This window comes from Schistocerca cancellata, chromosome 1 (assembly GCF_023864275.1).
Source record: "Schistocerca cancellata isolate TAMUIC-IGC-003103 chromosome 1, iqSchCanc2.1, whole genome shotgun sequence".
NCBI lineage: Eukaryota > Metazoa > Arthropoda > Insecta > Orthoptera > Acrididae > Schistocerca > Schistocerca cancellata.
In genome coordinates, this window is record NC_064626.1 from 378363531 (window position 1) to 378377051 (window position 13521).

General features: G+C 38.1%; 1 protein-coding gene across 4 annotated transcripts in view; it reads right to left on the bottom strand.

The window, feature by feature from the left end:
- Window positions 1-13521, bottom strand: part of LOC126174977 (exportin-7) — a 225119-nt gene that overhangs the window by 17859 nt on the left and 193739 nt on the right. For 2 of the 4 annotated variants that reach the window (XM_049921463.1, XM_049921456.1), the window contains exons 18-21: window positions 5292-5454; window positions 4690-4767; window positions 2974-3155; window positions 1660-1787 (exon numbers count right to left, since the gene is read on the bottom strand). In XM_049921463.1, the coding sequence (XP_049777420.1) occupies window positions 1660-1787; window positions 2974-3155; window positions 4690-4767; window positions 5292-5454 (551 nt within the window). The remainder of the gene's footprint in view (window positions 1-1659; window positions 1788-2973; window positions 3156-4689; window positions 4768-5291; window positions 5455-13521) is intronic. The other 2 variants (XM_049921480.1, XM_049921472.1) reach the window with 1 other exon arrangement.

The following is a 13521-nucleotide window of genomic DNA, read 5'->3' on the forward strand; positions in this document are numbered from 1 at the left end:
CACCATGTGCAGATGGGCATTATCTTGCTTAAATGCAAGCTCAGGATGGCTTGCCATGAAGGGCAGCAAAATGAGGCACAGAATATTATTGACATCCCACTGTGCTGTAAGGGTGCTACAGATGATAACAAAGGGGTTCTGCTATGAAAAGAAATGGCACCCCTCACCATCACTTGTGGTTGTCGGGTTGCATGGTGGGTGGCAGTCAGGTTGGTAACCCTCTGATGTCTGTGGTGTCTCCAGACATGTCTTTGGCCTGGAATCTCCTTGACTGGAGTAGAATTGTCTTCAGTGATAAGTCTTGCTTCGAAATGGGCCCTGATGACCAGTGAAGATGTGTCTAGAGACGCCCCACACAGCAGTGTTATACCAAACTGACTGTTGCCCACCAAACAGTCTGACAACGAGGACTTACAGTTTGGGGTCATTTCTATTCATAGCAGGACCCCTTTGGTTTGTCACCTGTGACACACTTACAGTACAGTGGTACACTGACAAAATTTTACACCGTTTCTTGCCCTTCATGGCAATCCATCCTGGGTTTACATTTCAGCAAGATAATGCCACCGCCCCCCCCCCCTCCCCCCCACAAAGCGAGAGTTTCTACTTCTTGTCTTTTGGCTTAAAAATGGTACCTTGGCCAGCAAGGTCATCAGATCTCTCCCCAATAGAGAACATTTAGGGCATTACGGGTAGGGCCCTCCAACTGACTGTCAATCAATGCTAAGCTGAGTCACTGCTTGCATAAGGGACAGAGGTGGACCAACATGTTATTGACTTACTTGATTTGTGGAGCTCTTTCTCTTGAATTAGAGAGTATATCCTGAATTCCACCAAAGCTGTCTGAATTCCCTTGTCAGAGTTTTCAGCGAACAATGTATGAGGTCAAACTGCAGTGAGAGTATTATACACTGAAATTACTCCTCTGTACCCCAAAATTATTTTCAGGTGGTAGAGTACAAAGCACAGCCTTTTGAAATCTCTACAGACACTTCATTGAAGTAATGACACACTGTTCATTTTCAAGAATAAATGTACTGCAAAACTGACTGGTACTCTTTTTCTACTGTTGTGAGTTATAACTTTTGTCAAATGCTACAACAAGAATAATAGAAGCAATTCAAGTTCTTGGGTAAGGAGCTTGTGTAGAACCATGCAGAAAAGGAAGTTGTGCAAGGCCCAGCAGTAGCTGAACTTTCTTCATCTTCACTGTAAGATATTTTTCACAAACTCATGTCCCCAACTAGCTCTTAGATAAACACAGTGCTGTATTGCTCCCTGCAAAAATGTTGAAGTGGTGAGGTTAGACTGCACATGCAACTTACATCAGTCGATAGAGACCAAATCGATGTGTATGTTAACAGATTAAGGAGGCTGCTTTGCTTTGGGTGAGGGTGGGGGGTGGGCGTGGAGAACTATGTGAGACAGAGATAAGTTACACTGAAGGACACAATTTCTTAGAGCTCTCTCTCACACTACCAGCAAAAAAAGTATTCATTGGGGCTTTCAAAAAAAAAGACTTCATGATACGGGATTATTTCATGTTTACCCGCGTTTAAGTCAGTCCTACCTGCAAATACACTAGTCTACAGGTACACAAAAGTGAACAATAGCATCCTTTTATAACTCTTATTAATAAATCAATACTAATTGACCTACCTATCTCTGTTTTTTGTTAACAAGTTCCGTTCAATTCCTTCCATGAGATTTTCAAACCATTGTGCCATTGCAGCTTGTTTGTCTGGTGGCTGACTCCTTATTATATTTTCCCTCAGCTGATTGAAATACTATAACAGAAGTCAGAAAACATGCAATTTCAAGCAAAAACTTTTTGCAAGTAATACATTACAGTTCAGAAAAAAAGTACAATTACAATGAAAGATGAGACAATGAGCATTATCAGTCCTTTTTTTTAGTAGTATAGGACGTTTGACAGATATGAAAGGAAGTCAGAAAATTCATTGTAGCTAACTACTTTTGCCCCAGAAACTCTTATGTTATGTAGTGTGAATGAATTACACACCTATTTCTGTTATTAACCACATACTTTTTCACTGTTATATAAATCATCTACTAATAATCAGCATGGAAGCACACTGAAATATTAAGTATATTAAATATCATGTGAAGAGTTTTGTTCCAAATTACGTATCTTACAAATAAGCCACAGAAATTATGACTAACTAACTAACTTAAGATTTGAAAAAAGAAAGGGTTTACATTCTGTCAATAACCAGATCATTAGAGATTGGGCACCAGGTAAATAACAGGGAAGGAAATTGACTGTGCCCTTTCAGAGGAATATTCTAGCATCTACCTTAAGAAAGGAGGACAGCTCTCTAATGAAAGCACAGAATCTAAATCAGGATAGCCAATTGGGGATCTGAAACACTGTCCTTCTGAATACAAGCAGTGTGTAAAGAGTTGAGTGAATTGCTGACCTGACAATTGCCATAGTCAATTGTCATGGCAATTACCATAATATTCCAGTATATTAAAATACATCCATCTGGGACTGACACAGCATGGTGAAGGGAAGAAAAGAAACAAAGACTAAATCATAAAGACGCACTGATCACAAAGTCGTCAGAAACTAAGCACAAGGAAGAGGCTGTTACCCAGATGTAAAGTTTGACTCATTTTCACATACATCCATGTCGTGTAACTCTCTCTTTGTTTGCCTCTTCCTGAGTACGATCATGAAAGATTATACTATGTAAGAAAGATTCAGCCAGATGTTTGTTACCTTTGTTGTACCATTGAATCTGAATTAATTTGGTAGGTTAAAGTCAAATAATAATTCAAAATGTGTGGCTATAAAACAATTATGAAACAAAGTCAATGTGGAATTTTTCCCTCTATTATATTAAAGTCATTTTCTTGATAGAGTTATTTTCAGCTCACAATAAAAGATGGTACCATAGATAAAATAAAAATATTTGTCAGTATTCATATTCTACAACACAAACTTACCTCTTCATTTAATAAAATGAGGCCTAAAAGAGGTCGAGACATAGACCACTGATTTCTACAGTCTTCAAACATAATAACATTGAGTACAGTGCTGAGAATTTGCTGAAGAATTTCTGGGTGTAGCTCAAGTACTTGGAGGAAAACGTCACTCGGTGCTGGAACACCTCGTCGTGTCTTCTTCCCTTTGTTTTATACATAAAAAGTGTATATAAAGAACTAATAAAGTGTATTGTAGAGTTATATCACTAGAAAGAAAAAGTAATACATGAAATATATAGCTATTTTTTCCAGGATCAGAGAAATAGAAAGGTACAACTGAGGGATGAAGTAAAGTAAAAAAAATTAATAAAAGTAACTTTGAAGAAATGATATTGTTTAAAAATTGCATAAAACTTTTATGAGATGCAAGATTAAAAAAACTCAATTTGATATTTGACATAAATTAAAAACAATAACAACAAAAAGTTCCTTAGACATACATAAAAGAAACTTAGGGCTGTCTGAATGTTAACAATTAACAGATCCAAAATCTTACAAATAAATTATTAATTTTTCACTATTTTAAGAGTTAAGCTCATGTTCTGAAAATTTATTTTTTACAACTTCACACTAAGCTTATTCTGCCCCAACAAATTACACATAAGATTCCTTTAATGTTCTCCTGGTCAATGAAATTAAACATTTATGTAGGCAGAAAGATTTATACTGAAGGAATTCAACCGATGTTTAATGAGGTACGATCAAAATATATTAGGGTAATGGTTGAGTACTGCAGTATGGACAGTCTTTCAGTCATCAAGCTTTGTTATCTGTTCTACAGAAATAAATTTTCAAGAGGAGGAGAAGATTTAGTGTTTATCGTCTCGTCAACAATTAGGTCATAAGAGACGGAGCACAAACTCGGATGAGGGAAGGATGGGGAAGGAAATTGGTCACACCATTTCAAAGGAACCATCATGGCATTTGCCTTAAGCAATTTAGGGAAATCACAGAAAATCTAAATCAGGACAGTTCGCACAGGTTTGAACCTCTCTCCTCCCAGTGTGACATAAATTTTGAAAATGAGAACACACAGTGTACTGACTTTTCTCTTCTTCATGCTCCCAGTTTATTTTAATAAAATAATAACCTAAACAAATACAACAACAAAATGTGCCTGTTCTCTATTAAAAATAGCCTTAAATTGCACAGAAATTTTTCTTAAGGGCTTCTGGACTTCCTATATTTTTCGAGGAGCATCAATGTGAATTTGAATGCGCTGGTCCAGAATAGAAACTGTGTATGTTTTATTTAGCCTGTGTAAAGGGTAGTGTTTCAGATCTAATAAACTGAATGTTTCCTTCAAAAACAAGTACTTAAAATGGGACTGGTTAATACCTGTAGCATTTGCCAGGATGGATATGAAATATGACCTAAATGGAAGGTAGGCTTATGCAGTACACTAAGGCTTGAGTCATATTTCTGTCCATTGTGGTTGCTTGGTTGCTATTTTCTTTAGATTCTTCTAGTGTGTTAACTAATTTGTTGGTAAAATCACTAATAGTGCAACATATTTTAATGCGTATGTAATAAAAGTGTGGAGTGGGCTTTGCATATTTGTGGCACATTTATTTTTACACCGTGCAAAAATCTGCAGAACACAACAACTTAGTCCATAAACATCCATGCTCATATATCACTGTTGCCTACCTATTAATCCTGAATCAAGATATTTACCTTTTTGAGTTAACTGCTTGAACAGATATGTGACAATATGATCCAAAGTTGCACAACAACCAGTGCACACCATTGTGTCTGTAATGCAAATGATAGGGTTAATAACTCATAAACAAACAATAGTTTCTATTATTTATATCACAAAACTGGAACAAGTGCAGTCTTCATATGATTTTTAAGTTAACATGCATTTCTTGATGTGCCTGACAGCACTCTTGACACTTTAATAGTTACCTCAACAAACAATGCACATTTAAAAACATGAAAAATGCAGGAATAGATACTATAAAGCACAAAGAACTTTGTATTCTACATACTTGAATGACATGCTAAATAACTAAAAACATACCACTATCAGTGTCATAAAAACAAATAAACAGATGGAAGCAATCACTACGATAAGGATCACTGATTAACACAGTCACAGACATATTCATCCTGACCCAATTACTAAGTGCTAAATTTCTTTGAAATAAGGTGAAGAAAACCACAAAGAAAGCCAACTGCATATCATGCTTTTGCACAGCTAATGACATGTATTAGCCTTAAAACAAAGGTCAAAAAAGTGGTATAGGGTCTAATGAAGATGTCTGCGACTATACCTGTGAAGAAATTGAGGTTCACACCTAAAGCTGTAAGACCCTCAGAGATTGATGACAGTATGTAGAGAAATACGCGTGGCTCTAGTGTCGAGAGGAAACTCATATGATCCTGTGCAAGGCACTCCAATAGAACGTAATACGTTTGAGACAACTTCGGATAATCCTGTAAGAGAAATTTTTTATTAATATATTAAATATTATCTGTACACTAATTTATCAAGCACCTATAGTAATTCAGAATACAAAAGGAACACTAATATGTAGGACACAGTATCAATTACTCAAATATATAAACAAAGCCAAAAAAGCAACTTTACCAATTACTCTTAAATCACACATTATTTTGGTGTTACAACAAAACTACACCTACGAGGGTTGTACCAAAAGTAAGGTTCCCATATTTTTTACAAATAGAAAACATTGTTTATTGTTATTAATTTATACGTCGTTGAAAAGCTTACACTTTTGTCTATTTTTCAACATAGTATCCATTTTTTCAACACTCTTTTGAAGACTATGCTCCAGCTTTTGTATTCTAGGTTTAAGGAGTTTCCCACCAACCCACTGAGGTAGCGTGAGCCACCTAAGTGTTCCTTTAACTTGGGGAAGAGATGATAATTGCTGGGAGCTGAGTCCAGGCTGTACAGGGGATGGGGCATAACAGTCCACCCAAATTTCTTCAAAAGCTCCTGTGTTTGACGAGCGACGTGGGGTCAAGCATTGTCATGAAGAAGCACTACTCCCTCCGTCAGTCGTCCTCTCTTGCCGGAGTTTGGTCAATGTTTCACAATATCTGTCTGAGTTTATTGTTGTCCCAGGTTGCATGAAATCAATGAGGAGTACCCCCTTCCAACCTCAAAACACAGTTACCGTAACCTTTCCTGCCGACTGCGTTTGGTTTTAATTGCTTTGGTGGCGGTGAAACGGAGTGACACCACCGACAAGATTGTTGTTTTGTTTGGAGGGTGTAATGAAACACCCACGTTTCATCTCCTCTGATGATTGAGTCCAACAACTTCTCCTTGTTGCCTTCCCCCTCACATTGTTGAAGAAACTTGCAAGCATAGTCAACGCGTTGCTCCTTGTGTCCGTAAGTCAGCATCCAGGGGAACGAGCAAGCACACATCTTGCGATAACCCACCATTTTTGTTAAAGTTCTTTCCATTGTGCTGTGGGAAGCTTCAGGAATGCATTCAATAAGTTCACGGACAGTGACCCTCCGATCTTTGAGCAGCTCACTTTTCTGGACAATGGCATCCAAAACTGACAGTCTTCCACTCTGTTCTTCATTGTGAACTTCTGTGCAACCCTCAGCAAAATCCCTGCACCATTTGCAGACATGCTGAATGGACATGCACTCTTCACCATAAACCTCAGTCAGTTGCCGATGAATCTCCACGGGCGGTAACTTCCTTGTGTGGAGAAACCGGATTACTGCTCGAATCTCGCACTTGGTTGGAGCGGTGATCAACATATCCATCTCTGACGGCTGCCAAGCCAACACTGAGCGATGTAGCAAATCGCGAATGGGCGGGCTTGAGAGTGGGGGAACCACTGCACACAGCACTGTTGTCAGATTTAGCCTAGCACCTTCCCTCAAGGCTGTAACTCATTGGGAACCTTACTTTTGGTACAACCCTCATAAAAAGTCATGGGATCAACGTACATAGATCAGTTACATATTGTTTTTCTAGTAAAAGCATTATAAAAGTTAACTGCACCTATTAGAGATGCAGTGTCTTCCCTTGCCTTTACAAGATGCAGCTTGAGAATAGAATTTTCATAAGAATATCTTCGAAAGCTATTTCTAAGTAGAAACCAAAATTTGTTGGTAAAAAATTAAATAAAATTTACTATTAGATAAAAATTGCTGTATCCACTTCATCACTGATTTGAAACTTCTCTTAGTGGCTGCAAATATAAATATCACTATCAGAATATTGGCTAAAAGATAAGTAGAAATTTTCTAGTCTCTTCCTGTTAGTCACAAACATTCAGTTGTTTATGTTCTCTCACTGAACAGTTTTCACAATACTGTATGTATGACGTGGAAGTATGAAAACAGCACAGTACTCATCTGAAGGGGAGCTGAGACAGGTAGGAGGGCAAGGATTTTAGGCCGGAGGGGTGGGGGGGAGTTGTATTAATTTGGTTTGTGAACCAATCACACCATTCATAATCTAGCATGTAAATGAACCCAAGCTCACTACCTCAGAAGGCATTTACAATACATGTAGAATATTTGAAAGTCATAATGCCTACTTCTTTCGCCTCAAAACAACAAAGGAAATATGCCAGACAATTTCAAACCAATCACAAAATCTAGCATTGTTACTATGAGAGTCCAACCTCATCACACAGTAAGAGGTGAATTGTTTGAAAGTTGGGGTGTAACTGTCACATTCTAAAAAACTATCAAATAGACAATAAGGCCTATTTTCTTTGCCATAAGGAGAATGGAAGGAAGATTATTAAGAAGACTCTGTACAAAACAGATTGCCAATAATTGGGCTTACATTCCAATCACACTCAAATACCTGATGGATTTTCATAATAAATAATCACCCCGTTTCTTTTTTTCATAATTATTAATCTCCCACTTCCTTCTCCAACCAACAGCTTTGATCTTGTCCAATCTGACTTAGCCACACTTTGTTCAAAGGGAGGTGAGGCAGAGTAGTGTAAAGTTAGTACGGATTTGTGTGTCTATGGAAAAATCTATGCACGAAGCGTACAACAACTACAACTAAATGCAGTCACTCACTGAGCAGCCTGGTGTGGCAGTTGAAGACAGCAAAACGAGAGTCAAAGTTTTAAATTCTGTGTTTATTAATTGTTTATGCAGAAGAATCATACAAACATACCACTGTTTGACCATCACGCAGAGTCCCATATGGACATCATAGTAATAAGCATCCCTGGCAGAGAGAAACAACTGAATGAGTTGAGAACAAGTAAGTCACTAGGTTGGGACAGAATTCCAATGCGATTTTACAAAAAGTACTCTACGGCATTGGCTCCTTACTTGGCTTGCATTTATCGCGAATCTCTCAACCGGTGCTAGGTCCCAAGCGACTGGAAAAAAGAGCAGATCACTCTCGTGTATAAGAAGGATAAAAGAATGGACTCACAAATATAAAGATCAATATCCTTAACACTGGTTTGCATTGGAATTCTAGAACATATTACGAGTCTGAATATAACAAATTTTGTAGAGAGCAAAAAGTTATGTCCAAGGATCACAAGGCTTTTGAAACTCAGGTTGCCTTTCTCTCCCATGATATACTGCAGGCCATGGGTGAATGGCAACAAGCAGATTCCATATTTTTAGATTTCTGTAAAGCATTTGACATGGTACCCCACTGTAGCCTGTTAACGAAGGCATGAGCATACAGAATAGATTCCCAGATATGTCAGCGACACAAAGACTTCTTAAGTAATAGAACTGAATATGCTCTCTTCGATGGTGAGTGTTCATCACAGACAATGGTTCATCAGGAGTGCTCCAGGGAAGTGTGATAGGTCCACTGTTATTTTCTATATAAATAAATGATCTGTCTAACAGGTTGTGCAGCAATCTGCAGCTGTTTGCTGATGATGCTGTGGTGTATGGGAAGGGGTCAAGGTGAGTGACTGTGAAATGATACAAGATGACTTGGACAAAATATCTAGTTGGTGTGATGAAGCACAATTTACTCTAAAGCAGATGAGTACAAAAAACAAAACCATAATGTTCAGATACAGCATTAGCATCATTCTGCTTGATGGAGTCACGTCATTTACATATCTGTGTGTAATGTTGCAAACCGCTGTGAAATGGAATGAACATGTGAGGATTGTGGTAGGGAAGACGAATAGTCGAGTTTGGTTTATTGGGAGAATTTTATGAAACTGTGGTTCATCTGTAAGAGAGACTGCACATATGATGCTAGTGCAACATATTCTTGAATACTGCTTGAGTGTTTGGGATCCTTTCCATGTTGCATTAAAGGAAGACACTGAAGCAATTCAGAGGTGGGCTGTTAGATCTGTTATCGGTAGGTTCGAACAAAACATAAGTGTTACAGAGATGCTTTGGGAACTCAAATCGGAATCCCTAGAGGGAAGGCAACACACTATTCTAGGAACACTATGAGAAAATTTACAGAACTGGAATCTGAAGCTGACTTCAGAACAATCCTACTGATACGATCATTTATTTCACGTAAGGACCATGAAGGTAAGGCGTGAGAAATTAGGGCTCATATACAGGCACACAGACAGTTGCTTTTCCCTCGCTCTATATGAGATTGGAACAGGAAAGGAAACAAGTATTAGTGATACAAGGTACCTCATGTCAGGCACTGTATGGAGGTTTGCAGAATATTTATGTAGATGGAGACGTAGATGTCCTGTCATTGAGACATATTAGAGACAGAGCACAAGCTAGGACTGGGGATGGAAATCAGCGATGCCCATTCAGAGGAACCGTCGAAGCATTTGCCTTAAATGATTCACAGGGATTGAAAGAAATCCAAATCTGAACTGGTCTACAGGATTTTGAACTGCTGTTCTCCTAAATGTGAGTGTCATATCTCACCACTGTGCCCCCTCTGCTCAGAGCATAGCAAGTTTCTGCAATTTGAGAGCTGTTGCTGGTATTGGAATACGAATCTCCTCAAAAGTACCAGATACTGGGGGAAAAAAAGTGATGAATCATTCTGAAACCTGAAGAAAAGTGTTAATCTGAAACAATAAGTAAAACGCTTAAAGCAATTTGTACCTAACTATATTTTGTGCACCTGCTTTTTCTCCTGCTTTGTTGCCATTCTCCATTTCTCTATGGGTTCAGCACTGTTTAATGGGTTTTGGTAATGTTAGAGACAGTTGGTGGATGGCTATCGCTTTTGACAGTAATATTATGTGAACTTATTATCTTACTATGGTTCTAAAAAGTGGTCACCATTCTGTGACAGCACTAAAATTTGCAATATACCACATATTCAAGACCAAATCCTAATCAGAAAGTGTAAAGATCATCAAAATAAATATTTTTTCCATGGAATTTTTGCACTTAAATGGGAGCAGTGTATAAAAGAAAACAGTGTTTAATCAAAATGGTTCGCTCAATGAGAATGTACAGTAAAAAAGGGATAAAGCACAACAGCAGCATAGACAAGACTCAGCATTAAAACCATAACATTCATGGGATAAAACAATGAGAGAACCATGATAATGATGAAGAGCAAGAGGGCAACCATCAAAAATGATTGGGGAAGTGGTAGAATGTGCTGATGCAATGGTCATAATAAACATTTGTTTTGTGATTAATACATGTGTTTTAACGTCAATATTGGAGTACAACACTAAAGCTCATTTCTAAAAGTGAGGCCTGACCGCACCATACACTTGTGCCGAAACAAGCGCTGTATCATTGGAGAGATACAGAGGCGAGCGAGTGTGTCAGGATATACCCTGGTTCAGTGCTACTAGAGCCGTGTCATCATAATGTGCCTGTGCATAGCATACAAAGTATTGTGCCATAATTAAGGATGAAATTAAAAATTAAAGAAGCTTTTCCATACTTTGTCGAAATATGATTCAGTAAATAAATGTTTAAATTGTCAAATCTCAGAGGGATCAGACAAATATCTTTCCCCGAAAAGCATTGTTTTAAGAAAATAAAGGTGGTACTAAATAATAAAGCCAGAGAGCCAAAAATTCTTATGAAGCCTCAGTTTGATTTAAAACATGAACTATACTGAGAACTAAATTTGGAACAAAAATTTCTTTGTTTGTAACAGATTAAGTATCACTTCTATTAATGACAGAAAAATTTGATTACAGTACCTGATGAAATCCCTTAAATAATAGAGCTATAGCAAGTTTAAGACTTTGATGTAAATAACAATCAATACAAGGTATCTTAAAGTTGTAGTTGAGAGGTAATGTTCTACTGTCAGTTCTGTTCTAAAAATTCTAGATGGCAAAGTTTAAATGCAAATGTTTTTCTGTGATTATAGCCAACTTGATTCCATTCCTACAGAAATTACGAAGATTCTAAATTAATACACAACAGTGTTATAAAACGATGTGTGTCCACGAAAGCGGCAATTTAGATGCTGTTACTTGGGGATAGAGTGGATGGTGGCACATGTTTCCTTCGGCCGTCCTCTGCGCCCATATATAAATATGCCCTGAGAGGTACTGATGATCTTCACTTAGCACTTAGCACCCAGCTACCATATGGTCGGTGTCGGTCAAATACTGGCTTATCTGCTGCCTCAGGTGACATCACAGCCAGGATGCAACTAAATGCATATTTTTAGCACAAATAGGAAGTGAACTCACGAGGATTGTATACTGTCCTGGATTGCTTAGATTTAATGGAATAACTGTTTGTGTGCTGTCCATAATGTTAACAAAACTGCATGACAAGTGGTGAGATTATATTCCACTTTTGTGGCAAGCAATTAACTTAGATTATTAGAAGTCACGGCGAATCAGTCAGTTAGAGCTTAAAACTTTCATTTATAATCATAGTTCCTGAGCCCGCTGAGCAAACAGAGAGTATAAACATTTCTTTCAGGGAACAAAAGAAGAATGTGGACTTGCACACTGGAAACTATGGTCAATATATTCTCCATAGCTTTCTGGCCGACAACAAAAATAGTTTCGCAAAAGACAGCGAATAATATTTCTTATTATTAACCAGCTGCCCCACACACTGTGTTTCTTAAGTTGACAACACCGCAAAACTTAAAAGGGAATTCCTTAACGGTGCCTGACTTAGTCATAATATCCCAATGAATTTGAGTAGGGTTCTATTACTTCCCTATAAAAAGTAGTTAATGGATACTGCATTTTTTTGTAAGTCTACTACACTGCACAACACAATTAGAGGATTACTTTTTCAAAAACTTGTAATTGTCTCCAATTGCGGTGCAGAAGCTTGAAATTTGGCTCAAAAAGTGCTTACAACCAATCTCGGGAGCGGAAAGTCTTTCCGCTCCCGGGATTGGAATGACTCCTTACCCTCTCCCTTAAAACCCAAATCCTTTTGTCTTTCCCTCTCCTTCCCTCTTTCCTGACAAGGCAACCGTTGGTTGCGAAAGCTAGAATTTTGTGTGTATGTTTGTGTTTGTTTGTGTGTCTATCGACCTGCCAGCGCTTTTGTTTGGTAAGTCTCATCATCTTTCTTTTTAGATATATTTTTCCCACCTGGAATGTTTCCCTCTATTATATTCATATCATTAATTTGAACCCAAGTTTTAGATTATATACATCAAAACTTAAATCAAAAGGTAGAGTGTTGTAATCAGGCTTAAAGACTAATTTTGAAAATAGATAACTTTGAAATCGGAAAAAAACAGTTGCTTGGTTGACTCGGGAGGCGGGGACCAAACAGTGAGGTCATCGGTCCCGTCAGATTAGGGAAGGACAGGGAAGGAAGTCGGCCCTGCCCTTTCAAAGGAACCACTCTGGCATTTGCCTGAAGAGATTTTGGGGAATCACGGAAAACCTAAATCAGGACGGCTGAACACAGGTTAGAATCGCCGTCCTCCCCAATGTGAGACCAGTGTGCTAACCACTGCACCACCTTGCTCGGTCTGGGAAAAATGGCTATTGCTTGGAACAAAATCTAACAGCGCATGCAAGCAACTAGCACTTTGCTGCAGTCATCTGATCACGATCTTAACATGGGATATGCCCTTTATAAATTTTTACATGGTTACATCCAAGCAATGCAGTTCACATTTTCAGATACTGAAGTAAAAGCCCAAGTGCTGACCTGGTGTAACAAACAAAGCAACAGACTTCACGACGACACAAGCAAAATAGAAAGCGCAACCATTTCAGCGGCTCTACTATACTCAAAGCCTGGACAACATTTTGAAATTCAGGTGTTTATTGTCATAACTGATAATGTGCTGTCTGCATTAACTAAATGCATGGAAGTGTACCATGAAGTAACTAGTGTAACTGGAATACTTCAGCAATTTAAGTCTTTAACAGTGGAAAAGTAATGCCAATGCTTACCCGGACAATTTGGAAGAAAGCCTAGGTGACAAACTGATGCAGTTTGCTTAGCTGCTCAAAGCAGATGTGGCTGCTGCTATCAACAGCAAAAAGTACGAGATCCTGGAACGTAGTTTTATAAACTTTTGATGGAAAATTTACTAGAATCGTGTTTCCCAGATGTAGAAATAGTCTTATGCATCTACTTGTCCTTGATGATCAGTAACTGCCG